At 37.8% G+C, this 26,841-nt stretch overlaps 1 protein-coding gene across 1 annotated transcript in view; it reads right to left on the minus strand.

Moving 5' to 3' along the window:
• The window catches only part of Itga4 (integrin subunit alpha 4), a 66,481-nt gene extending 41,835 nt beyond the window's left edge, over nt 1–24,646 (minus strand). The window contains exons 1-7 of the mRNA XM_048345142.1: nt 24,353–24,646; nt 23,915–24,036; nt 5,800–5,906; nt 5,556–5,685; nt 2,693–2,760; nt 1,412–1,541; nt 887–972 (exon numbers count right to left, since the gene is read on the minus strand). Of these exons, the coding sequence (XP_048201099.1) occupies nt 887–972; nt 1,412–1,541; nt 2,693–2,760; nt 5,556–5,685; nt 5,800–5,906; nt 23,915–24,036; nt 24,353–24,549 (840 nt within the window). The 5' untranslated portion in view covers nt 24,550–24,646. The remainder of the gene's footprint in view (nt 1–886; nt 973–1,411; nt 1,542–2,692; nt 2,761–5,555; nt 5,686–5,799; nt 5,907–23,914; nt 24,037–24,352) is intronic.
• Between the last annotated feature and the right edge of the window lie 2,195 nt (nt 24,647–26,841).

Raw genomic sequence — 26,841 nt, forward strand, 5'->3', positions numbered from 1 at the left:
GCTGGGTGGTGGTGGCTCACACCTGTAATCCCAGCTACTCAGGTGGCTGAGAACTGAGGATTGAGGTTCAAAGCCAGACCAGGCAGGGAAGTCTATGAGACTCTTATCGCCAATTAAGCACCAGAAAACAGGAACTGGCACTGTGGCCAAGTGGTAGAGTGTAAGCCTTGAGCTGAAGAGCTCAGGAACGGCACCTAGGCCCAGAGTCCAAGCCCCACAACCAACAGAAACAAACAGAAAAGCTTTAAAATACAGCTATCTTGATTTTGTATCACTATCAACAAGTAAATATGTCCCCTGGACATTGTTCTGAAATTTTTGTTTCATTTCCTTATGTGATTGATGTACAGAGGGGTTACAGTTTCATACATAGGGCAGTACATAGATTTCTTATCCAACTTGTTACCTCCCTCCTTCATTTTCCCCTACCTTCCTCCCTCTCCATTTCCCTCCCCTGCTTTAATTGTGCAGTTGGTTTACACCATATGATTTTGTAAGCACTGCTATTGCCTTTGTCTTTTTATCCTTTGTTTCTCGATTTTGGAATTCCCTTCCTCTTCCCTAGTTCCAATACACAAATATGCAATATCCAGGGTACCAAAATCAGTTATGGTAACATCAGGGGTTAATGCAATTTTAATTTATAAACTATGTATTTATAGGAAAGAGAAGCTTCATGTAACTAACGTAACTTTCCTTAAAGCTTTTCTGCTAATTTTTTTTTTGTAAATCCATAAATCTTTCACACACTCTCTTACTGTGATATACTGTTCATCATTTCTAGCCATTTCTTCCTTACTTACAATTCTTTGGTTCCTCTTACTCTCTCATTCAATGCATGTGAACTTTTAAAGTGAAAAAAAAATGAAGATGAGGTGATTCTTACTTTACCAATCTGCTCGTGTTGAGGGGCTCCTCCAACTACTTCAGTAGACTCCTGACTCCGGAAATGACCAGCTCCAACTGAATACCCTTCAAGAAAGGGGAGAAAAGCATTATTCAGAGCCCACTATGGGCAAAATATGTGCAAACTCTCCTTAGATAATCAAGTGAGACTGGAGTCAAGAGTACTACATCACTTAGCATAGGTGCACTGAAAATCTCCATTCATTCCATTTTAAGCAACTTTGATACATATGTGATTTGTCCCTAGAATTCGAAAATGTTATTTTTAGATTCTTAGTCGCTGTATAGAATGAGGAAACAGCTCTTATGATTAAAACTGAAATTGATACTATACTAATGTTGTCAGGATTAAATGATGACTTCCTAATTTCCATTTTTTCTTAAATCATTAGCTTCTAAAACACTTAATTCCTATTGTCCACTGATTCGTTAAAATAATACAATCAAATATAAAATTACTTAGTAGCTATAAGGCACAGATTTGAGTTAATCAATTTTACAGTACCTAAATAACTTCCAAATTTTACTTGATTCTGTCTGTCCACGAAAGCCTTGTATATATTTGTAGTTATATTGTAGACAAAAAGAGAGCCAGTCCAATATGATGATCCTGGGGCTCCCATCACAATTAAATCCTGTAGAGAGAAAACCATAAAGCATTATTTGAAAGTGAAAGTTCACCACCCACAACCTCCTCCAATAAATAACCTTGTAGTAGTGAAGCAAATACAGTTTCACAATAAATTTCTAAAATATGTGCATCATATTAATTATTAAAACATACCAGGTATAAAACCAGAGCAGCTGGCTAATGGATTTATATCTAAAAGGAGTGTCTCAGACAAGAAATTCTGAAACTCTCACATTTATCAGTGGGCTTTGAAACCAAAGACAGAATCATTAAACACTTAAATAAGCTTTTGGGAGAAAGGCAACGTGGGTTCTGCTAAAGAAAATCACATGTGAGTAATTCATTAGTGCTCATTATAAAGATAATCATGTGTTACCAGTGAGTAAAAGTAGACTAAATTTATTTTAATTTGCAAAAATCACTGACTAGTTTCAGTGAGCATAGAAAACAACGTGAACTTAGAAAAAATGAACACTAAAATTTAGGGCATAATTTATCATAAATAGAAATTTTGAAAAATATCTTACCTAATTATTTTCATTTAAAATACAATGCTTAATATTTACATAAATTTTAACCTCAAATTTCATGCAGCCCAGTCTCCATTGAATTAAAACATTTCATGAATTCCACCACTGATTTGAAGAGAAGAATCTAATGAACTGAGTATAACTGTGATCTTTTATAGTACATAGAGAGTACAGGATAAAAAGAAAGTTTATAAATATATCTGATTTAACAGGACATAACTGAATTCTTAAATCTCATATTTATCATAATTTTAATGAAAGTGTGGACCCACACATTTCCTTACTCCTCAACTAATATATAAACATACTCTACTTGGCAAGTATTTTCAACAATTGATTATTTTAAAAAGTCAGCATAGTTCTTTCCAATTTCTACTAAATTCTTCTTCAAAGCAGAAGCTCTAGTACAGATTTTCACTGGTTTGGGTACTATTAGCCATTTCAATATTTAATTGCCTCAAATGTGTTTATGTGGGATAGCAAGTAGTAAAAATCTAGTGGTAATACAAACTTTAGAGACATTCAGATATTACACTATTTGTACTTCAAAGCCTCTAAACTTTCAGAGGGATTAAAGATCTACATGCGAACACATTCATAATAGTCAAAATTGAACTATTATTACCTCTGTGTAAAAACTAGATATTCCAGCTTGACATGATGCAAAATGTTCTCCAAATTTTCTCACATAATCTAAAATATAATTTATAATGTTAAAATATACAAATAGGATTTTATACACAAATATATATATATATACACATATATGCAGCCTAAGCTATATATACAGCCCAAGCTGGCCTCACAGTCATGATTCTCCAGCCTCAGCACCATCAGTGCACAAGATTATATTTTAAAATAATGACATGAAAATATTTAGAATAAAGACATAACTTCACTTTTTTTTGGAAATCCAAGTATGTCTTTTAAAGACTGCATTTTGTACTATCTCTTTTAAAAACAGTAGTAATTGGTAACAATATAATGAATCAGATAGTGCTTTCATTTTAACCTTTAAAATCTTATTTGAAGATATTTATTTGTTTTCTGCGGAACAACAGGCAGCATATACTGAAAAGAAATACTCCAAGTAGTTATCTAAGATAGGTATAGAATTTGTGGTTTTGGTTTCACATCTCATTTTATTAGATATAATTAAAGTGTGCAACATGACATTCTGGTATACATTCTCATGGTGAAGTGATTATTCCTTACATTAACACATCACTCTTTTCACAGTGGCCTTTCTTCTACGTTCAAAGCGATGGAATTTTACTCACTTGGTAAATTTCCACAACACACAATACTATTAAAGGTAGTCCTTATGCAACACATTCTTTCTCTAGACTGATTCCTACTCCATAGCCTTAACTCTCTGTTCTCTCACCTCACCTCCCCATCATGACACTTCTTAGTTTGTTTCTATACATTTCATTTTAGCTAGGACATGTGTCATTTATCTTTCTATTTATAGCTTATTTCATTCATCATAATCTTTTTCAGGAATATGATAGGATGAGTAATATTTCATTGTTTGTATGTATGTATATATGTGTTTATGTGTGTATATATGTGTTTATATATATATGTCTGTATGTATCTATATATGTGTTTGATGATTCCTATTGATACATTTGATGATAGACACTTAGGTAGCTTCTACATTTTGACAATAGTGGATAGTGATACAATTATCATGGGAGAGTACGTATCTCTATGTGGTACTCATTCCATTCCTTTTGAGTATACACCTCATAAATTCTATAATGGCTGAGTTTACACTAACAATATGCAAAGATCCTGATTTTTCCACAGCACATGCTATCTCTTGTCTTTCCAATGAGCAGCCATGCTAAAAGGTGTGAGAGGTTATTATAGAATGATTTTCATTCTCAGAGAGTTAGTGATATTGAATGCACCTTCATATTCTTACTGTTCACTCAAGATTTATCTGGAAAGAAAACTATTCAGGGTTTGTTTTTTTTTAATTTTTCTTCTATTGCTTCACTCTGTTGATTTTTTCTTTTACTGGGCAAAAGCTTTCCAATGTGATATATTTCCACTTCTTTATTTTGCTTTAGTTACCTGAGCTGTGGGTGTCATACCTAAAACAGTCACTGCCTATCAAGGAACTTCCCCCTATGGGGGAAGGAGTTTTATAGCTCCATAACTTATATTTAAATCTTTATTCTACTTTGAATTGATTCATGCTTATGATGTAAGATAAGGACCCAATCTCATTAGTTGGCAGGTGGATAGCCAACTTCTGCAACATAGTTTATGAAAGATTATCCTTTCCTAGATATTTTTTCCCAGCTGAAAATAACAACTAGTCAAAATCCACATGGGGCTGAAAGGTCTCTTATTTCAAAGACTTCCTGATGTATTTCAGAGCTTATTTCAGAGCTTCCTAGCAGGATACAGTGTTGCTACTTCCGAAGGACAGACATAAACAAAATTCCATGAATGGAAGAATCTGGACCACTTCTTCCTTTGGGCTTAGATATTAAAAAAGAAAAAAAATATTCCATTGGTGGCTACCAATATCAGAGAAAAAAGTGAAACCCTGCTGTGAAGATATTTAAAAATATAAGCCAAAAGTCTCTTAGGCAAAAAAAGGTAATAAACACCTGGAAGCAGACTGAGTTTTATTGCATGTTCTTCTTGGATCTACAGATAAAAAAGAAAACCTTATGATATAAACTTTTATGATATCAAATACCAGATAAAAAGATCTCAATATTATCAGAATTTAACTTAAGTAGTTGAATAAACATTTTATAATTAATAAAGTTTTTTTAGCTGAAGTTTATATATATATATATTTTAGGTTTCTGAAGATTCACGTTTAGTGTTTTGGTTTTGTTACAGATGTGATTGTAAATGTCCTGTTGACATTCACTTCTAACTGCTCACTTTCATTGTGCTGAGTATGAGCTCTGTATGTGGTATATGCATCAGACATTCCTTTCCAAGGAAAAGACTTTTAGTCATAGGTCACTAATTTCTTGCTGTTCCAAGAAATAAACATGAATTGTGTAAAAAAGAGATATACTAAGAAAGACTTATTTAAACTTTTACTTTGAAATCTTTTCAAGCTACAGGTAAAGCAAGAAACCTTGTCTTTTTCTTTCTTCAAACAGGACATTTTAGTGTAACCTTGAGGTTTTAATTTTCTTATATTGGCTAGAAATTATTCTCACGCTGAATTGAAAATAATTTTAATACAGAAGCAAATAATTATGAATTAGCTTTCACACTATCCAAATGAAACTGTAGATTTTCTATTTCAAAAGCTCAAAGGACATTTATGAAAACAAATGTTACTCACAATTAGATAAAGGAAAGGGAAGGAACAATTAGAGTAGTTAGACAAATAGCCACTTCAAGGATTTCCTTCTTCCTCTCTAAATATTCCAAACTGAAAGTTAGTAAAGAAAATGAAAAAGCATTCATTTGATCTAGTTAACCTCAAAGTCATGCCTCACCTTGGTAACAGGGAGCCATTCTTTTACTCAATTCTGTTCGCAGGTCAGAAGGCATTCCATAGCAAACACCACTGGGAAGTTTATTTTCATTTCTTATGTAAAATATATTTTTCCATCTATGCCCACAAGTCTGAACAAAGGAAACAACAACAACAAAAAAAGCATGGATCAGCTGCATCCAGGATATCTAATTACACAATTGATCAGTAATTCAATTGATTAGCAGGTCAATTTTGATATTTACCACAACAGATCCATTTTCTCCCGGCTGTCGGGATAGGGTGACCCCCAACCATTGATTGTCTCTCTCTTCTAAACAAGTCCTTCCACAAGGCTCTCCATTAGGGCTACCTATAGTATTTGAAAATACATTTATTGTCAGTTTTCTTCAAAGCATAGTACAAGAGTAGAAAAAATAAGCATGGGCTCTTATTCCCAATATTTTTTCTTCAGCTACTTCTCTATGAATTTAGCTATACTGCAAAATCTAGAGTAAACATGAATATTCTGTGTGTTATAAACAATTACAGTTGTTTTCTCTCAAAAATGTAATTGTTCTCAGTAGAAATGACTTCCAGTTGATGGAAAGACCATGATGAAATGGCCTCAATATTACAACAAAGAGCTAACCAACATGAATAAGAAAGGAAAGACTCAGAGCCAGGCACCACCTGTAACGTAATCCTAGTAAGTCAGGAAGCTCAGATCTGAAGACCTTGGTCCAACATCATTCCAGGCAGGAAAGTTTGTCAGGCTCTTATCTCCAATAAACTACCAAAAAGCCAGGAGTGAAGCTGTGGGTTTAAGTGGCAGAGCACCAGCTTTGAGCAAAAATGCCAAGTGAGAGTACAAGTTTTGAGGCTGAGCCTCAGTACTGGCTCAGAAAAGGAAGGGAGGGAGGGAGAGAGGAAAGGAGGAAGGAAGGAGGGAAAGGAAGGGAGGGAGGGAGGGAGGGAGGGAGGGAGGGAGGGAGGGAGGGAGGGAGGAAGGGAGGGAGGGAAGGAAGGAAAAGAAGGAAGGAAGGAAGGAAGGAAGGAAGGAAGGAAGGAAGGAAGGAAGGAAGGAAGGAGAAAGACTCATTAAAATTGGTTATTCAAATATATCTACAAAGTCTGCTGCTTGGAAAGATTTTGCACTTTTTTTAACCAGTTAACTAGTAATGTAAGTAAAATCACCAGAGGACTTTTTTTTTTAAAAGCATTTATTACATGTTCTCAATAATTAAAGTACACTTTATAAGAAAGTGACAACTGAACATACAGAAAGTGTAACATATAATTAGCATACTGATAATGCCTAGCATTGAAAACAAAGGACCTTATATTTTAGATTTCATGGAATGTGATTCATATTATAAAGACTTGGAAGGCCAGATTATTTCAGTAGTAAATAAAAAATTTCATTTGGTACTTTGGAAAATAAGTAACCAGAATTAAACATAACTGAAATGCTCACATACAGCATGCACTTCTAAACTGAACAATAAACAGTGATCTTCATACTGAATTGTCCTTTATTTGCTAGTACATATTCCTTGCTTTATAGCTAGAATCCTATAAAAGTGATTCTAAATCAGTGACATAGAATGAAATAAGATACCAAATCAAATGATACTTTTTTGGCTTTATTTTCCTCCTTTTTAGCTGACATTTGGCAGTTCTATCTGTGCTCAGTTCTAAGTGCACGTATGCTTATTAACATCAATTTGATCAAAGAAATAGGAATATGGAACTTGGATTTCTTCCACTCCTAATGCTGGCCACGAATGATTATCTTTTCATACAGTTTCAATGTCAGTCTGAGATTCTTGCTATATCCCCAACCTTGGCAAGCGATGGTCCAGGGGGATCAGAAGATTTCCATTAGAAAATAAAGATAGGAAGACAAGATGCAAAAGAGGAGGCAAGACAGGAAAGCAGATGTAAAGGACAATTGTTTCATGTGTGCTGAGTGGATAAGAGCTAACATAAAGAGTTATTATGGCAAACTGAGGACCCCCTCCATTTTCATTATCGTGACATGATTAATTTGCCTTTTCAACAAAATTACCAACTTACTGCCTTTAAAAATAATTTCAAAAATAATCAATGATAGATTCAATCTACCTGAGGTTGAAGCACTTGTTATTTATTACAATAAATCCATAAATTAAATAACTTCAGTGAAAATACTGAACCCTTTCTAAAATTACAGTCAATGCTTGGTTCATTTTCCTTTACCTCACCATCTTAGTTAAAGCCAAGAGAGGAGAGAGGTCACAAATAACACTTGACCTTTGTTAGAAACAGATTTACACTCCTAGAAAGAGTCATAAAAATGTTTAAAGACAATAGACAGTAGCTTGGAACCACAAAATACCATGTAAAAGTCCTGATGAAAATGGCTGAATAGTTCATATTATTTCATTTTAAATGGATGGTAGAGACACCTCATATTAACCCATTTTGTGTTTAGACTTGGTGGCCTCTTCAGTCAGTTTAAGCTCTGTAAAGTGTCATCCTCATGTCATCCCTGCTCAGTCCCTCACTTATAGAAGAATAAAGAGCCTTCCAGAAGCCACACACACACACACACACACATACACACACACAGAGAGAGAGAGAGAGAGAGAGAGAAACAGAGACAGAGAGAGACAAAGACAGAGAGAGACAGAGACAGAGAGACACAGAGAGAGAAACAGAGAGACAGCTATGTTTACCTAAGAATAAGCATTGTGAAAGCCTTCCCAAGATTCTGGCTCTGAGGCCCATTCACCCTCAGGTAGAAAAGACTTCAAACAGAACACATGGTGGGTATATATGTGAGAGCATGGAGGGGAAGTCTATATAAGGAACATGGGGAGTGGTGGTGGTGGGGCTAAATGCCAGTAGTCATTATCTTGGATGTGTTTGTTATCAAGTGGTGTTTATCAATAAGATGCATAAGATTTCTGATTATGATTATTATTTCCTTCTATTACTTATATAGTGTTTATCTACTCTTCAATGACAGAAATGACTCAACCTCAGACATCGAGGGTTCTTAGACACACAGGATATGATTATTTAGAGGAAATTATTGTGACAATAATACTGTGTAAGAACAAAGATTTCCTCCCCACCCCCACCCCCTCACCCCCAAGATTAGTTACATTTGTTTGTTTTTAACAGTTCTGGCCAATTTCCAAGGTTGAGTAAATTGTGACCTCATTCTTCTTGACCAGGATTCTTTCTTGCTGGTCATTCAGAACACTTCCCACAAATAGCCCAACATGTGTACTAAAAAGGAAATCAGAGAATCATGGTTCAAGGGCAAAAGGTGAGACTCTGTCTTGAAAATAACTACCATAAAGCCTCCCTATGGCTCATACCTGTAGGCTTACTTAGGTGATTGACACTTAAAAGAATCACAGCTCAAATATAGCCAAGGCATAAAATACATGACTCCATCTAGAAATAACCAGAAAAAAGTCATGTTGGATGTATGGCTTAAATAGTGCTGTGTTCGCTGAACAAGTAAGCTGAATGTGAAGCCCCTAAATCCAAACTCTGTAGAAAAATAATCAATCAAACAAACAAAAAGATAAGAACAACATAGAAAAGTGCTGTAGACATAGCTCAGTGGTAGCTAGCTAGCCTAAGTGCCTGAGTTCAAACTCCAACACCACCAAAACTCAACAAGTGTTAAAAAGTACTGGTACAACAGCAAAAACAAAAATAATATAAAATATTTTGTGAAAGAATTATTTTTTAAGAAGAAATGAAAATGAGGGAGGAGGTAACAAACAGTACAAGAAATGTATCCAATGCCTAACGTATGAAACTGTAACCTCTCTGTACATCACTTTGACAATAAATAAGAAAAAAAAAGAAAATGTATTTTATTGTATATGTCAGTATTCTTTTTTATTGATTTATTTATTGTCAAAGTGATGTACAAAAGGGTTACAGTTTCTTATGTAAGGCAGTGAGTACAATTTTTACCCAATTTGTTAGTTACCTCCTCCTCCCTCATTTTTCTCCCACCTTCCTCCCTCCCAAATCACGCCCCCCTCATTAGTTAGTTGTACAGTTAGTTTACAGCATATAGTTTCATAAGCATCGCTGTTGCATTGGTTTACCTTTTAGTCTTTGTTTCTCCATTTCGATGTTGCCCTTTCCTTCCTTAGTTCCAATGAATGTTTATACACTACCCAGGGTACCAAAACCAGTAACCGTGATATGTGGGGTAAGACCATGGGGAAGAAAGACAGAAGAAAAAGGCATAATTTCACATGGTATGTTGAAAGTAACAACAACGATAAACCACTTATTTCCATTGCTTGGAGTTCATTTTACTTAGCATATGTACATAGCTATTGAGCTATTGTGATCTTCTGTTGGACTATCCTAGATGTGTACTAATTATTACCAATGAGGGAAACCATAGAGTCTATGTTTCTTTGGGTCTGGCTCACTTCACTTAGTATGATTTTTTTCCCAAGTCCTTCCATGTCCTTACGGATGGGGCAATGTCATTCTTTCTGATAAAGGCATAAAATTCCATTGTGTATATGTACCACATTTTCTTGATACATTCATTTACTGAGGGGTATATGGGTTGGTTCCATATTTTAGCAATGAAAATTGTGTTTTGATAAACACGGTTGTGCTGGTGGATTTAGTGTGGTCTTGCTTGTAATCTTTTGGGTAAATGCCCAAAAGAGGGGCTGCTGGATTATAGAGGAGTTCTATATTTAGCCTTTTGAGGAATCTTCATACTGCTTTCCAGAGTGGTTCAATAAATTTACATTCCCACCAACCCTGTAGTAGGTTTCCCTTTTGGGCACATTTCTGCCAGCATCTGTGGTTATTAGTTTCCTTGATAATGGACATTCTTATTGGGGTGAGGTGGAATCTCAATGTTTTGATTTGCATTTCTTTTATGTCAAGTGATGTTGAGTACTACTTCTTCTCAGCAAAGGACATAGGTTGTAAGATAAATAGAAGGTCCACAGATTCGGAGGAGATCTTCACTGGCCATACAACAAAGGCCTCATATCTAAAATATACATAGAACTAAGAAAATTAAATTCCTCCGAAACAAATCCTCCAAGGACCAATTGTCTCCTTAATAAATAGGCTAAAGACCTAAAAAGAGACTTCTTTGGAGAGGAAATAAGGATGGTCAAGAGACACATGAAAATGTATTTTTAATAAATGGTCTAAAGCTATAAACTCAAATTTAGATATGTTTCTCCTTTTCACTTAACTCTTCACTTGCATTGCCCTCCATAGCACCCCTAATGCTGTGAGACTCTCAACCCTACTTACAAGATCATCATGTCCAAGAATATTTTGTAAATCCCCACAGATGGTCATGCAATCTGGGCACATTTCTGTCTTTTCTTTGGGAGTTCTTTAACCTTTCATGCTCATGAGTTCATTCTTCCTTGACTGGACTTAGCATCACCTAGAGGGGGTTTAAGCCAATGGCAACACCTAGTCCCACTCCTGTATGCTCACATGTGAAATGTCCTGCTGGATACCTATGCAGGAGAGAACTTACACACTCCCACGTGGTTATAGTTGCTCCCAGTTAGACTTAGAAGAGAATGCTCAACAATATGCTTATGCTCAACAATATGCTTATGATTATCTTCCTGTATTGTATCATATTGGGAACAATACTACACTGCTTTTCAGACAATACCACTATCTTTTTTGTCCCCTAGATTTCAGCTAGATATTGAAGTAAAATACCAAATGTCAAGCAAATTTGCTTCTTGTAGAAAAACAGTATTTCTAATTTGGTCAGAGATGACAATGATTAGAAGTGTCATGAAAGAGCTAATTCTTGTGAATTTCCCTGACAGAAATCCATAAATAAATTCAGATTATCATTAAGTTTTACCCAAATGTCATGCTGCAATGATTTGTAATCTGGTTTTCAATTCAGCTCATACATTGCTAATCTATATTCTCAGTAAATCAAATCAGCATCATAATTGAGAAAAAAGTTCCTTACATGATTTAACATAAAAGAGGTCAGTAGAAATTAACCTGTGATATTTCCCACCCTTTCATGCAACTAGAATGACTAATTCTTAGTATAGTTGAATCCATTCTCATATACATATACTAAAAAAGCAACGCTATACAAAAATTATGTTGCTTCTAAAAATTAAGGCAATCCTTCTTCTTGTTTATATGTTTGGGAAAGAAAATAAAAAACAAAGCATGCCTATTCCTTCAGATTTTTTCCAACTACTGATTTAAATACAATATGTACAAATATATATGTAATGGAAATAGCAATTTTGATCAGTGAACAAAACTTCAATTACAAAGCCAGCTCCATGCAATTTTCACTACTCCCCAACCTTTTGCTTTTATTCACATCACTACTTCTATTTTCATCATTCCAATTGCCAAAAAAAAGTGCCCAGAACTAAGGAAGGTTAGATGCTGAATCTTGTAAGTCACTCACCTCCATGAGGACAGAATGGGTTTTTGAAAGTAATATTCCCACAACAGAGAACTGTGAGTTACACATAATAGCCAGCCACTCAATAGGGATTTGCTGAGGGAGGGATTTCTGCCTTGGTCTATTCTTTCCTATGGTTACAGTATTCTTCCCTTAAGTTTTAAGCTAGTTACATATGGTCTGAGGGAAACAGTGTTGGTGAGTTTGAAGGTCTTTACGATACATAACTTGTGAGGAAGAGGTTTTCAGACTGAGAATCAACTGGCTCCCAGGAAACCCAACTATCCTTGAAGGCTTGGATGAGAATTGGGCAGAGAAAGCATGCAATTATTAGTTGGTGTTGATATTATATCAAAACTATTAATTTAAGAAACTACATATTATTCATCTGCTCATAGTAACATCATAATCCTCCCCCATAAAATGTCCACAGCATATTCCCATTGGGAAATCCCTATCATAAAAGTAAATCATTTTTATTCTTACAGTAGGATCAGAGGATTAGATTAGTAATTTTTTATACAACTGAAAAAAAATGAGTCTTAAACAAGTCAAATAGTATACCCAAATTTATGAAGGTGGTAAATAGAAAAAACTGCAGTAAAGAAAGTCTTTGATTTACAAGTTCTTTCTCCCTGTTCTAAATATATAAACTACAGCTCTACAAATATTTCAGGGGCATTAACTGAACTCATTCTCATTGCCTAAATTCTGTTGTTTGTTTGTTTGTTTCATTTGAAAGCATGTGAACAATAGCAATCTGCCCACTGCCTGTAGGTCAGTTTCTATTAGTCAAGACTGTAGGTCAACTTCTCTTAGTCAAGAAGAATGTGCCATCACTATCATGACCCATTCCATTTCTCCTTTCAGTATCGGGATGTTTCCACTGAGGAAACAAAGTCAAAAGGAAAAGGTCAGTGTCAAAGTTCTTTCTATAATTTGCTGATATCTGGGGTAAAATCCTTTGTGGGTAGGAGAACCTGGGACTTTTTGTTAAATTTATGTCTGGTTTTTCTGCCTGCATCACTGGCTCTGTAACTTCTCCATCTGATGCTCAACTGAGACTCCCACTTCTTGTGGTCTTATAACGTCTAAGACAATGTGCAAACTCATCTGATCTTTCAAGGCTCATGACACGCTTGCACATTTCAGAAGTATCAAAAGTCCTTATTTCCTTAAAGTAATCCTGAAAAATAAGCTACTCTAGCTCAATTCTATACTCTACTGTCTTTTGTTTAAGATAGCTTTTTAAAAAGAAGTAACAATGATGGACTAAAAATAATTTTTCAGTTCCTTTAACTATATAAATTTTGAATATTAGTAGATGAAAAAACTGAAAAAATTAATGCACATGTAATATAAAGACCTTACAATTACTGATATATGAGGATTGCAGAAGCTGATTCCTGCACCACCTAGAAATTACCAGGTCCTCAATAAGTCCAATGTTTCTGTTGCCCTCAGTACCTACATTCTGTTTGTTTGGACTCAGGTGGCAAAGAGTGCCCACAGTGCTGTGTAATTTCAATAGTAGTTTTGAGCAATTTAATTTGAATGGCCATTTCCTTTAACTTTTTAAAATCAACTATGAAGTTACTATTAATTCTATAGTTAGAATGGCTAAAAGAGATGCAAGCCTGGCTCAAGCAATAGAGCACCAACCTAGTCAGTCTGAGTCTTTGAGTTCAAACTGCAGTGCCACAAAAAAAAGTGAAAAGAATAAAACTCAATGAGAGATCTTTTATATTATCCTGGCCAATGAATACTTAGACTAAGATGAGTAGTTACATATATTGAGTGGCCTGTAGAGAGTTCAAAAAGAAGACTAAGACATTGTAGAGACATTACTTGGAAGACAGTTTTCTTTTTGAATGAGTGTGCCTGTACTGGGCTTTGAACTCTGGGCTTCAAACTGTGCCTCAGATTTTTCACCCCAGCCCAGGACCTTGACCATTTAAACCAAATCTGCATTCCAGTTTTATGCTAATTAATTTGATCTAAGAGTCTCATGGCGGGGCTGGAGATATAGCCTAGTGGCAAGAGTGCCTGCCTCATATGCATGAGGCCCTGGGTTCGATTCTCCAGCACTACATATACAGAAAATGGCCAGAAGTGGCGCTGTGGCTCAAGTGGCAGAGTGCTAGCCTTGAGCAAAAAAGAAGCCAGGGACAGAGCTCAGGCCCTGAGTCCAAGCTCCAGGACTGGCCAAAAAAAAAAAGAGTCTCATGGACTTTCCTGCCCTAGCTGGCTTCAAACTTTGATCCTCTGATCTCAGCTTCCTAAGTAGCTTGGATTCTAGGCATGAGCCACCAGCAGCCATCAGTGTGTTTTCATAAGAAAATAAAGACTACTAATGAGATAAAGCTGACATAAAATGTTTTCACAAATAGACTAGATAGAAAGAGATCGAGAGAGAGATAGAGAGACACAGAGACAGACAGAAAGACAGTCAGATTTTCTATACCAAATTTACTTCACACAGGATTCCCTAGAAAATGTTTTACGATAAATCCACAATCTTACTCTTTCTGAACATATTCATAGTGAACCATAACATTTCATATACTTTATTAGAAAAAGATATTCCATAATGTAAAAATTTTGTGGAGGTAAACTGAGGACACCAGAACAGACAAACTCAAGACTGAGCATTGCTGAGCCCAGGCCTATCACTAATAGGTCCACTTCTATGTTCTAATTTGAGGCTGTTTTGAACGTTAGCCAAGGAAGGGAATCAGCCCAGATGCCCTTCAAAGGATGAATGGGTCAAGAAAATGTGATAGTATACCATTTGTAAAGAAATGAAAAGACTTGAAAAGTTTATGTTAAGTGAAGTAAGCTAGTCCCAGAGAGACAAAGGTTGCATATTTTCCCTCATATGTAGAAGCTACATTTAGCTTATAAACTTATAAGTAATATGTTGGATGGCATGCAAGTGTACATGAATGTATTAACTGGAATAAACTCAAGAGAGTCTCAAATACAGTAATTCCTTAGAAAAGCAAAATCAAATTTCAGCAAAATAAAACACCAGAAAGTAGGTACTTGAAAGAGGTAGGTTGTGGCAGACAAATGAAGAAGAAAAGTGCAGTCAAGAGTCAATGTTTGGAAGTGGTGTCGTGGCTCACTAGCCTTGAGCTGAAGAGCCCAGAGACAGGATCCAGGCCCAGAGTCAGTTCAAGCCCCACAACTCACAAAAAAAAAAAAGAGTCAATGTTCATCCTACAAAATTAATAGGAGTGAGGGGTAGGGTGGGTAAGGAAGGATAGGTGAGAATATTAAAAAGCATGACTCCCTCATAGGGAATAATTAACACAGGTTTAAGCTAGTCACACCAGAGGATCACAAGAGCCTAATAGCTATGCCCCTATGAATGCAAAAGATAATGCTAAGTGAAATGAACTCCATGTTATGGAAACAAGTGATATATCACTGCTGTAATTACTTTCAACATGCCATGTGAAACCGTACCTTCTATTGTTGATGATCCTCCTGTATCCCTCTCCTGTGATTGTACCTGCACTATCACTGTATCTTATCTGAGCACATTGGAAACTGTGTATACTGGTATTAGAACTAGGAAAGTGAAAGTGAATACCAAAATTGAGAGACATGGGATAAAAAGACAAACAACTACAAAAGCAATACTTGCAAAACTGTTTGGTGTAAACCAACTGAACAACTCATGGGGGGAGAGGGAAAGAGAGAGGGGGAGGGGGGAATAAGGGAGGAGGTAATAAACAGTACAAGAAATGTATCGAATGCCTAACATATGAAACTGTAACCTCTCTGTAAATCACTTTGACAATAAATAAGAAATTTTTTTAAAAAAATCAGAAGTAAAAAAAAGCAGGACATTGATAAAGATATCTTGTATCCATAAATTCCTTGTGAAATGGCAACTCCTGTGTACAACTACTTATAAATAACAATAAAATATAAAAAGGAAATTAAGAAAGAAAAAAATTGTTTCTGAGTCTAAATACGGTCATTTTAAGTTCCTAATCTCTCAATAGTGGGCACTAGTGTTTGGATTTTCTAGTGGCATCTGATTAAGTCCTTAGAATCGAGGCTGATCTATTTCTCTTGGAATGCTGATGAAATAGACAGAAAATTCCAGAAGGTTCACCCAACTTGCAAAAATACATTTCATCTCTTGAGCTTTGGGGTTTATTTTTTGTTTTTTGTCGGTTGTGAGGCTTAATTTCTGGGTCTGTGTGCTGCCCCTGAGCTTTTCAGCTCAAGGCTAGTGCTCTACCACTTAAGCCATGGTGGGTGTCACTTCTGGTTTTCTGGTGGTTAATTAGAGATGAGTCTTATGTAGTTTCCTGCCCAGGCTTGCTAAGAACCACAATCCTAATATCTCAGCCTCCTGAGTAGCTAGGATTACAGGCATGAGTGCCTGGCTATCTATTGAGTTTTCAACTAAATGCTCATCAAAACTAGTCAGAACTGGCTCTACTACTCAGGTTTCACCCCTTTAAGAAGCCACCTCTCACCATCCAGTTTCTTCTTCTTCTTGTGTGTACCTATAGCATCATAATAGTAGTACTTTATAATTCATGATCTGTTTACTTGCCTCTCCTGTCATATAGACTGAGAAAACATTGAGACCTTCAATCATGTCTTGTGCAAATTGATATTTCCAGTACACAATATAAGTAATAGATAAAATGTATTGAGTTTGAAGTGGTAGCTCTAAGCTGCAATCTTAGTTATTTGGGAGGCAGAGACGTGAAAACTGAGGTTTCTAAGCCAGTTCTGGTATACAAGTTCACAAAACTCCATTATCTTATTTATTTATTTATTTATTTATTTTTGGCCAGTCTTGGGGCTTGGACTCAGGGCCTGAGCACTGTCCCTGGCTTCTTCTTGCTCAAGGCTAGCACTCTGCCACTTGAGCCACAGCGCCACTTCTGGCCATTTTCTGTATATGTGGTGCTGGGGAATAGAACCCAGGGCCTCAAGTATATGAGGCAAGCACTCTTGCCACTAGGCCATATCCCCAGCCCCCATTATCTTATTTTTAATGTACTATATGAAATTTAAAAAAACTCCATTATCAACTAATAACTATGTATAGTGGTATGCACCTGTCATCTAAACAACAAAGGAAAGCAGAAATAGGAAGCTCACAGTCCAGAAGGATCCAGGCATAACCTGAGATCTGATCTCAGCAACAGCCAACACAAAAATGGTTCAAGTGTTAGAACTTAGGGAGCACATACCCCCTGAGTTATAACATTGGTACCACCAAAAATATACTGAATTATTTAAAGAAGTGAGTTAGTGTTAAGAGAGTTATCAAATTTAAATCTGATCTTACCAAGGCTACTTAGAAATTGCTTCTCTCTGAATCCAATGAAATCAACTTTCTATCTATCCTGTTGGATGCCTTGCAACTTCTGCTAATCACTCACCTCTTTCCCCAAATAAAATTATTCTTTGACTTTCATAATGCCACAGGGACCTAATTTCATTATTGCTTCCTTGCTATTCCTCAGTATTTTTTTTCAGGTTTCTCATTTCTTCTCCAATGATTCTCAACCTTGGATGGATGCGGCAATCATCTAGAGACCACTGAAAACTACAGATAGTCTCCCTAGATCTATTAAAGAAATAGAAACACCAGAAATGATTGTCTTTAATGCTCTGCAGAAGAATCTAAGTTGCAGACAGAGTGGAGAAAAATTATTGCAGTTACTTGTCAAATTGCAGCAATAATAAGTGTATCTTGGTCCTCAGATCTCTACTCCCCTAAGTAAAAAGATTCAAGCTAAGCCAATACACCACTGTGGCTTTGAGCATCATTTCAATATCAATCATTCTCTGAGTTGTCAGTTTGGACTTATCTTTTGCCCCCAGATCCAGACATCCAACTCATCACATTTACTTCTCTTTTTCGTGGGAACCATAAGCCAAAGAAATGCATAATTTTTACCAAAAAACCATTGATCTACTTTTCCTTTTTTTCAATACACCATTATCCTTTCAATCACTCACCACAACGTTAGTTAACAAATTTGAAGTCACCTACTCCTTCATCATTTTCATTCAATAATTATCAAGTAAATTTGGATTTATCTTCTAAATATACAGAAGGCTCTGTTTTTCTCCCTCTTTACTGACCCTGTCTTAGTATAGTATGGCACCTTCCTTCTGTAGCCAAAATTACAACAGAACCTTTCTACAATTGTCTTACTACCTTTGATATTGATGTATTTATTCCAAACCATCTACTACTAATTTACAAGTAGAAGAATCAATCAAACACACAATTGATAACAGCACTCTCTACCTTAACATCAAAGGATAAATTCATACTTTCAAAGTTGTGACAGAAATAATTACTGCTTACTTTTTTAGACAATATTGTTCATCTCACACTCTAACTCAATTGTACACATTTTTGTTCCTGTTCTTTAAAGGTCTCATACTCTTAAAGACCTTGTGGGCTACACACACATGCATTCTCATGTGCGCACGCACATAAATACACTCAGAATTCTCTCGGAGCCATATAATTGTCTCTATTCTCTTTCTAACTCCCAAATGTTGCTCTTTCTACCAATTGACCCTGAATTCTCAAAGTAGACATTGCCTTATTCTTCTGGTTAGATTTTCTCACAACACTTTAATATAATAACCAAACACAGAGACTGTAAACTACTTAGAACAAAATGTAGTTATCTTCTGTGTGTCCAGGTTTGGGCCCTTGGGGAAGCCCTCAGTAAATGACTTAGTGAGTAAACAACCCATATGTGCAAAATGAATCACCATAATTGGCCCCAGCACAGTTGAGAATGGAAAAGGTTACTTCCTTATTGAGTTAGTAACCAGTATACTTATGGCAAAAAATTAAATTCATTTAGAGTTTTGTCTCTCAAGTTAAGAAGAAACCTTGCCCTTTGGGGAATGGAGTTTAAGAAATTGAGAACTATCTGTAAATTAATCTGAGAGAGTATTTATGAAGCTCTCTGTATTCTTATCTACCATAGTAACCTACAATCAGGGGTGAGTTTTCAAATAAAGTGACCGTAAGCTAGGATTTTAAAGTACATTGCAAATACAAACCAGTCACTAAGAGGGACACATAAGAAGTATCAAGGATGAGGTGTTTGCTTTTTACTCCTGCAAATAATTCCTTCAAATCAGGGAGGAGTGAGGGTAAAGTAATGTTTGGCTTAATTAAGCAATATTTATTAATTCTTCCAAACACGGTATGAACAGGAAGTTTGCAATTGCAAATTCAGAGCACAGTGACACCTCACTTGTGATAGGCCACTGGTCTTTTCTGTAAGAAAAAGAGAAGTGCACTCAAGTGCTCCCAAGGCTGACACTCTACCACTTGAGCCACAGCACCCTTTCCAGCTTTTTGCTGGTTAACTGGTGATGAGATTCTCAAGAACTTTCCTGCCTAGGATGTCTTCAGACTGTAATCCTCAGATCTCAGCCTCCTGAGATAATAGGCATGGTGATTCATTAAAAATAAGTCATTTTTACCAAGGAATTTATTGACTTAAACTAGTAATCAAAATCTATATTAAATTTATACTACTATGCTATTCTTAAAAAAAGGACAGTAAATTCACAAATGTTTGTCCTGAAGCCATAAGGACTTTAAAAGTATGTTTTCAAATGTTAAAGAGTTCAACAACTCAATAAGCGATTTGTAATAGGAAATGAAGTCCTATTCACATATGCACAAGTACTGGGAAAAGGCAATATTTTACCCAGGGAACTTCTGTTTCTCTAAAGCAGTGTTGGCTGACAGAATAGTATAAGCTTATATTACCTTTTTAAATTGAAATATCAGAAAGCCTTTGCTTTTCTTTTCTACTATTATCTTCAAATAGTTTTACAAAGGGACTCAATTTAACACATCTATTTATGTGTACAGTGCATTTAGATGTGTGTTCTATGACATTTTTCATTGTAGTCACCTTAAAAGGTAAAATTAAACCAAGTGAAAGAAACTTAATGTTTTTGTTTAACCTAATAAATCTCAAATATTAATTGTGCAATCATTGTTCATTTATTTCAATATGTAATTTATATCAGGAAACTTAATTTCCCTTCTATTTACTAAATCTTTGAAACATAGTGTATACCTTATAGCACCTTACAGGACATTTCATGTGTTCAGTGAAAACATGTGATTAGTGGTTATTTTTGTATGTTTGTGCCAGGCTTGCGGCTTGAACTCAGGGCCTAGGTTCTGTTCCTGAGCATTTGTGCTCAAGATTAGAGCTCTACCACTTGAGTCATAGCTCCACGTTTAGCTTTTTGGTAGTTAAGTGGAGATCAGAGTCTCATGGACTTTCTGAACTCTGTAACTTGGTTATCTAGATAAGTGGTGTGTGTGTGTGTGTGTGTGTGTATGTGTGTGTGTGTGTGTGTGTCTATCAGTAGTAAACCCAAAGTAATTTAAAACATCTGTAGTGTCAAATAAAGAGCAACTTTTTGGTATGATATAATAATCATTCACATTATTTTCTTAGGAGCTATGTGTGATCAGTTTACTTTAACAAGTCCAAGCAGGTTCAGAGCAGATGAATGAAAAGGAAATGGACCTGTGGAAATCACCCCCGCTCCCACAGGCATAGAATCTCCAGTAGCATGTCACCGTGCAGCCTGAAGCAGAGACCACTTTCTCTTGGTTCATAGAGGAAAGTACTGAAAAAATGGGAGAAAAGACACACTTGGGGCATCTGCAAAGTAGAAGACTGAATACATAGGAAGAAAACCAGCCTGTGACATGATCTGAGCAACTCTCCTCAGTCAATTCACATTGCCAAGAGGGATCTGCCAACACCTCTCTTCCTGAGCACTCTAGACGAATGGATCATTGGTGACTGATTCTGCTTATGGCTACAGTAAATATAACATTATGTGTGACTTGATCCACAGAGGCAGAATAGGTTGTGTGAGCTCATAACCTTTTCTTTTGAGGAAACACATCTATTCAAGTGTCAGTCATGGATCTGACATTGTACAGAGGCCTAGAGTCATATGGTCATTTTGATTATATAGAAGATGGACACACTGTTAACAGAATTCACACTTTTGGATTCTTGATAGTCAAGTAAAATTATTCCAAATGAAAGTGAACATCTTACGGCATAATCATCAATTTACCTAACTTCCTATGACAGTTTGATGAGTCAAGAAAAGTATTTTCTTATGTTTCATTTCAGTTGTTAGCTTATAGTTCTACATTTATTTCTTACTTTTCTAGTTTATTAAATGGGCTATTTACTTTGATAATATTTTATAATATATATTTTACAGGCATAAAGTTAAGCAGAAAATGGAGATAAGAATAAATAAAATCGTATTATAATGTATGTTACATGTAAGGTATTAAGCTGAGTATTTGCCAAACGTTATATTCATTTTCATTTAAGACATCTTTTAAGTAGAAGTTTCTGCATGTGTTCATTGTGTTCTCTTACCTCCTACCATTTTTAATCTCCTCTTCCCTCCCTCTTTCTTCCTCTTTCTATCCCTCTTGTTCTATACCTCTCTATATCCTTTCCTCTGTCTCTCTCTCTTTCCAAAATAGCACATATTCTACAATCTTATAATCCTAAAATATTATGGTTTTCTTTTGTACATTTCAGCTTTCTTTCTTGACATTAGCCTCGGGTTTTGTTTTCTATTTACCTAACAGCATAAAGTTATTTCTGTGAGTTGGTCCTGAATATATAGTTTCTTTACCGAAATGAGAATATTACATGGGAAATAATTTCAGTCTACCCTTTTTCAAGTTGTGAGAATAGCTGTTAATGGCTTTATTCAACTGAATAGGAACTATGCATTTCTTTTTGCCTTTCATTTCATTAAATAATTGCTTTACAGACCACATTTTGTAAAGTGGAGAAAACACATTGCCTTATCATTCTAACCAATTCTTTTATTCACCAACCAAGCTGATGACAATCAAACTTTCTCTTTATTTTTATTCATGATCCAATAAACCTTTTATTTTGTGTTTGATTCACATCTATGATATTCACACCTCTCTGAGGTTACCTCTGTAGTCAACTCTTAAATTCCACATGCCCAATGATTTAGGTTTTTCTTCAAAAGACAGCCAGTATTATTTAAAATATTACTATGTGATCTTTCCAATTAAACACAGACATCCAGAAACAGATTCAATGCCTTAGAGACAGGAAGTAGGTTCTAAACACCAGTAACAAGATTATAGATCAGAAACAATGACCAGGACAAGGGGAAATAAATTGTTCCCCCCTGAGATTAAATCTAGATCCTCAGGCAGATAAAGGTTGTCTGCTTCACTCTCTAATTCGCTATACCCAGACTCTCTCATGAAATAAAATCATGCTTTTAAAACTATTCCAAAATGTATAAATGCTTTACACATCCTTCACCTGTCTTTTGGATGGAAGTTTTCTAACTAGATGCTGGGCCTATTTTACCTGGTGTAAACTCCTGGACTTTCCTGGGTACCTCCAGAATTAGAAGTGAAATTGCCATTGTGTTCATACCTATTTGAGATCATCCACATGAAAGAAAGTGGCTTCATAATTTGAGACAAAAACAGATGACCATAAGACAAAAAAAAAGCAGTCAAAGAAGCTAACTTTTAGTTGAAGAGGCAATCGTTCTTCCAAAGTCCATTGACAAAAAGGTAAGTATGAAAAAAGTACCAGCTATGACCTTCTACTCACTATTGACAAGGGATACATTAGCTGGAAACACAACATACTGGATCCAAGTTTAATTCCATCTGCACTGAGAATACACGCATGAACAGGCCTACACTTTATACTAAAACAGATGATTCAACTTTGGCTTCCGGGTTAGTAACTTCATTAAACGTGCTAGCAAATCTTTCAGTCAGAGTTCTCATACACAAAGTAGAAATAATACTACTCTAACCCAGGATGGCTTTGAAGGGAATTAGACAATAAATTCAACAATGCCTAAAAGTATCTGAACAAGACAGGACTCAGTTAATATTAGTTCCTCTTTCTGCCTCCATGTGTCTGTGTGCAGCAAGTTTGCTTTTAGCTTTGAAATATGAAACTTCTCCCTTCCCCCACTAGTGCACATTTTTCAATTTGTCCCAAATCTAAGAAAAGACATTAAGAAATGACTGCAGAAAGACAGATCTGTTTAGCATGAATGTTTTTTGGGGAAATTAACAATTATGTTAAAACCTCATATGAAATACATTAACCATTGAGATGTCGATTTGTTCCCAGCTCTTTTACAGTCTAGATAAAACCCATACCATTTTCAGAAGAAAAGAAAGAAACAAGGAGAGGAAAGAGAGGGAGATGGAGAGAGAGAGTCGGAGAGAGTCCACCCTTACAGTAAATAAAGCGCAGCTATTACTCATGATCTTCTCCTTCATCTGCTGTTCAACAAAAGACTGTTCAACAATTGACAGACTAATATGGAAATAAAATTCTTGGCTTAACTGCACCCTGTCCATAAGATGTTAAGAAACATTGACATTGATAAAGATACATTGTACCCCTAAACTGCTTTGTTAAATGGAAGCTCCTTTATACAACTATTTGAAGATAATAAAAAAAAGTTTTTAAAAATATGTTCAGAAACTTTACATATGGTGGAAGAGTGAAAGGTGGAGGGAAGGTAGGGTAAGAAACTTTTCCCGACACTGCTAGAGTAGTGCAATTATTGTTGCAAGCCAAAGAGAGAAAGTATTGCAAAAAGAATCACGAAAGGAAGATGAGTGAAGTTAAAACAGAAAACCATGGGATTTAAATTGGACACACACACACACACACACACACACACACACACACACACACACACACGAACTTCTCAGCTTTTCTTAGGATTTGTCTTACAGCCTGTATCACCAGGAAGCCAGGAAGGTCACTAATTCTTAGTCCCTAGTCCCAAACCCAACTCACCCAGCTGCAGCTGTTCGCAAGTCCGGCCTGGGTTCTCGCCGATCCGGCATCTGTAGATGGCCCCGGGTTTGACCACTGAAGCATTGGCCAGCCAGTTGGCAGTGGGCGCCCCCACCACCAGCCTAAAGCGGGAAACGTGCACGTGCGCTCAGACGCCAGCTGTGCTGCCTCTGAACTCGGGGTCCCCACAGCTGGGCGGCCGCAGTGGTGGCTTCCCCCACCCGCCGCCCTGGGACTCCGAGGCATGGCAGAACCAGGACGCCCTGCATAGGCGGCCACCCCAGAGAAGTTAGCTTCCCTGGCCCATCTCCAGCTAGCAGGCTGGAGTGGAGCGCCCCTCCTGCCTCCTCCAGACGGATGAAACTTTGAAAGGGGCAGGGAACCCCGAGACATCTTTCTCACCCCCCGGAGCGCGAGGGGCGGCGAGACCCCACTCACCATCGGTTCGCCCCGTGGCTGTGCAGCACCACGGAGTAGCCGAACAACGTGTCGGTCGGACCCTGGTACAGCAGCGCGCTCTCGGTGTCCACGTTGTAGGGGTGCCCGGTTGGGACTCCCAGGCAGAGCAACAGCATCATTGCTTCCCGGACGGCGGCCCCTCGGGGGCCGGGTCCGCGCCTCGCTTCCGCAGCCATACACTCTCGGCGGGGAACATTCAATAGCAAACGGTCATTGCCCCCAGAGGTGCACGGGATGCGACGTTTCGCCGAGCGAGCGCTTCGGGAACTGGAGAGCAGCGTGCCCGGCGCCGGCGACCCAAGGGGGGCGGGGATGGGGGTGGCTCGGGGGCGACGGAGGGGAAGTCGGTCAGCCGCAGGCGGGTGATCAAGGGCAGCGGGGGATGCCGCACGACCACCGGATACACGTCCTGTTTCTACGGCCTGTGAGTGCTGGTGCTCGCGCGGTCTCGGGGCGCAGCTGGGTGGGGTCCTGGGCGTGGTGCGGAGGCGTGGGGTCTGCCTGCGTCTCCCCTAGCGCGCAGCTGCAGGGGGCGCTGGGGGACCTCGCCTGCGCAGGGCGCTTGTCCTGGCCCGGGTCTACAGCCCACAGCGTGTGAGATGGCTGGGGGTTTCCCAGGGGCTTAGCAAGAAGTGATCTGGAGGGGCACAGGAACGTCTCCCTCTTGTAATGCAGGTTGGGGCTCAGAGGCGTGGTCTGCCACCTGGAGTCCGCCCTAGCCTCTGCCTCCAGCCTCAGTGGCCCTAAGGCCCATCACAAACTTCTGGATGGGGACCTCAGCCAGGGATTGTCACATCTTCCTTTGCTGCCTAAGTGCTATATGGGACTTTTCGTAAGAAATCTCTAGAGAAATCATACAGTTGGCCACAAAACGACAACGACAACAAATTAAAGAACTCTCTGAAGTTCAGCCTGTGGGGAACATGTTGAGTGACAAAGACGTTATGGTTATTCTCTTCAAACTCACAGCCTGCACCCTTCACTTCCTTCCTCTCAGCACTTCCTCATCGGTATGCGTGAGCCGCCTGGGACTGCAAGACAGTGGTTAATTTAGTGCATACCCCAACCAGCGGAGGGGGTATTAAGGAAACACTGTGGCTTTCCTCATTTAGAAGGTTGCTCTGCCAGGTTCTGGAACATGGATCCCGGTCCACTCACCTGCTCGATTGCCAGGGCCCATGCCCACCAGCCATCCAGGGTGAGGTTAAGGCTCAACAGAATAGGCTCCTGGACATGCGCGTGGGGCCCACAAATGCAACACACTTACACAGGCTGGTGAGTTTCTCTAATGCTTCTCATATATACATGGAGTCTTCCCCTTGAGCAACCAGAAGCAGCCTAGCATGATTATTCGGCGATTTGCAGGAGAAGCAAAGCCCCCCCCCCCCCCCCATTAATTTCGGTTACAAGGAAAAAAAAAAAAGAAGAGAGAAAATGCTTCATCGAGGTGTGTGGTTGTGTGAGTAAACCCACCTTGAAACAGCACATCTTCAAATGAAAATTGTAGACGCGCAATTAAACCACTTACTTTCTAACTCGGCACATTTCACTCGACAGGCACATCCAGGCCCTCAGGATGTCACCCAAATGGGGTGGGACTGATAAGCCCTCAGAAGAATTTTCAACCAAATGATACATAGGCAAACTCTTATTAGTAGACAAAATTCAGGTTCACTGGGGACACTTAAAAAGATATTTGAGCACGTGTTGGAGTGAGCAGGCTCAGCGATTTTAGAGGAGACCATTAGGGCCAAGTGAAGGAGCTGAGAGAGACATCATGGCCATGTAGCTGCCACACCTCAGGTGGATGTGGTATGCCGCTGAGCTTCATAGGCAGGTTAGGAACTTTACAGTCCACTCTGCTGTTGATATGCAGCTATTGGAGAGTTTGTCTTGATCAGGACAGAAAATTTTGTTTGGAGGCTTCTTGAGTAATAACACAGGCAGACAGATGGCTCAAACTGAAGTAGTAGGGACAGAGTGAAAATAGATTTAAGAGGGGAGAGAGGGTGAGAGGGAGAGATGGTGAGAGGAAGAGACAGACAAGGGTAGAGAGAACTGGACAGAATTTGTTAACAGCATTGATGAGTATGGATGCAAAGTTAACATGGATAAGTCATGGGGTAAGTCATGAAGATATTAAACTCTGAGGTCTTGGGTACATTGAGAAGTAGTTTTTATGATGGTGAATTTTTAAAGAACTATAGCTAGAGCCAAATCAATTACTTTAACTCTGACAACAAACAAAAGAGAGGAACATTAACTTTTTCTTTCTGTCTACAACACAGGATAGATTAATACTGGCAAGGTCTGGGGTGAGTAATCCTGTTCTTTTTCTTTCTGCAGTGGCACAGAGGTGGGATTTTTGTTGTTGTTGTTTTGTTTTTGTTTTCAGAGTAGACCTACATTCTGATTTTTAACCCACTCTGCATTTAGGTCACATTACTGTTGCTCTGAAGTAATTCTTG

This window comes from Perognathus longimembris, chromosome 4, assembly GCF_023159225.1.
Source record: "Perognathus longimembris pacificus isolate PPM17 chromosome 4, ASM2315922v1, whole genome shotgun sequence".
Lineage (NCBI taxonomy): Eukaryota > Metazoa > Chordata > Mammalia > Rodentia > Heteromyidae > Perognathus > Perognathus longimembris.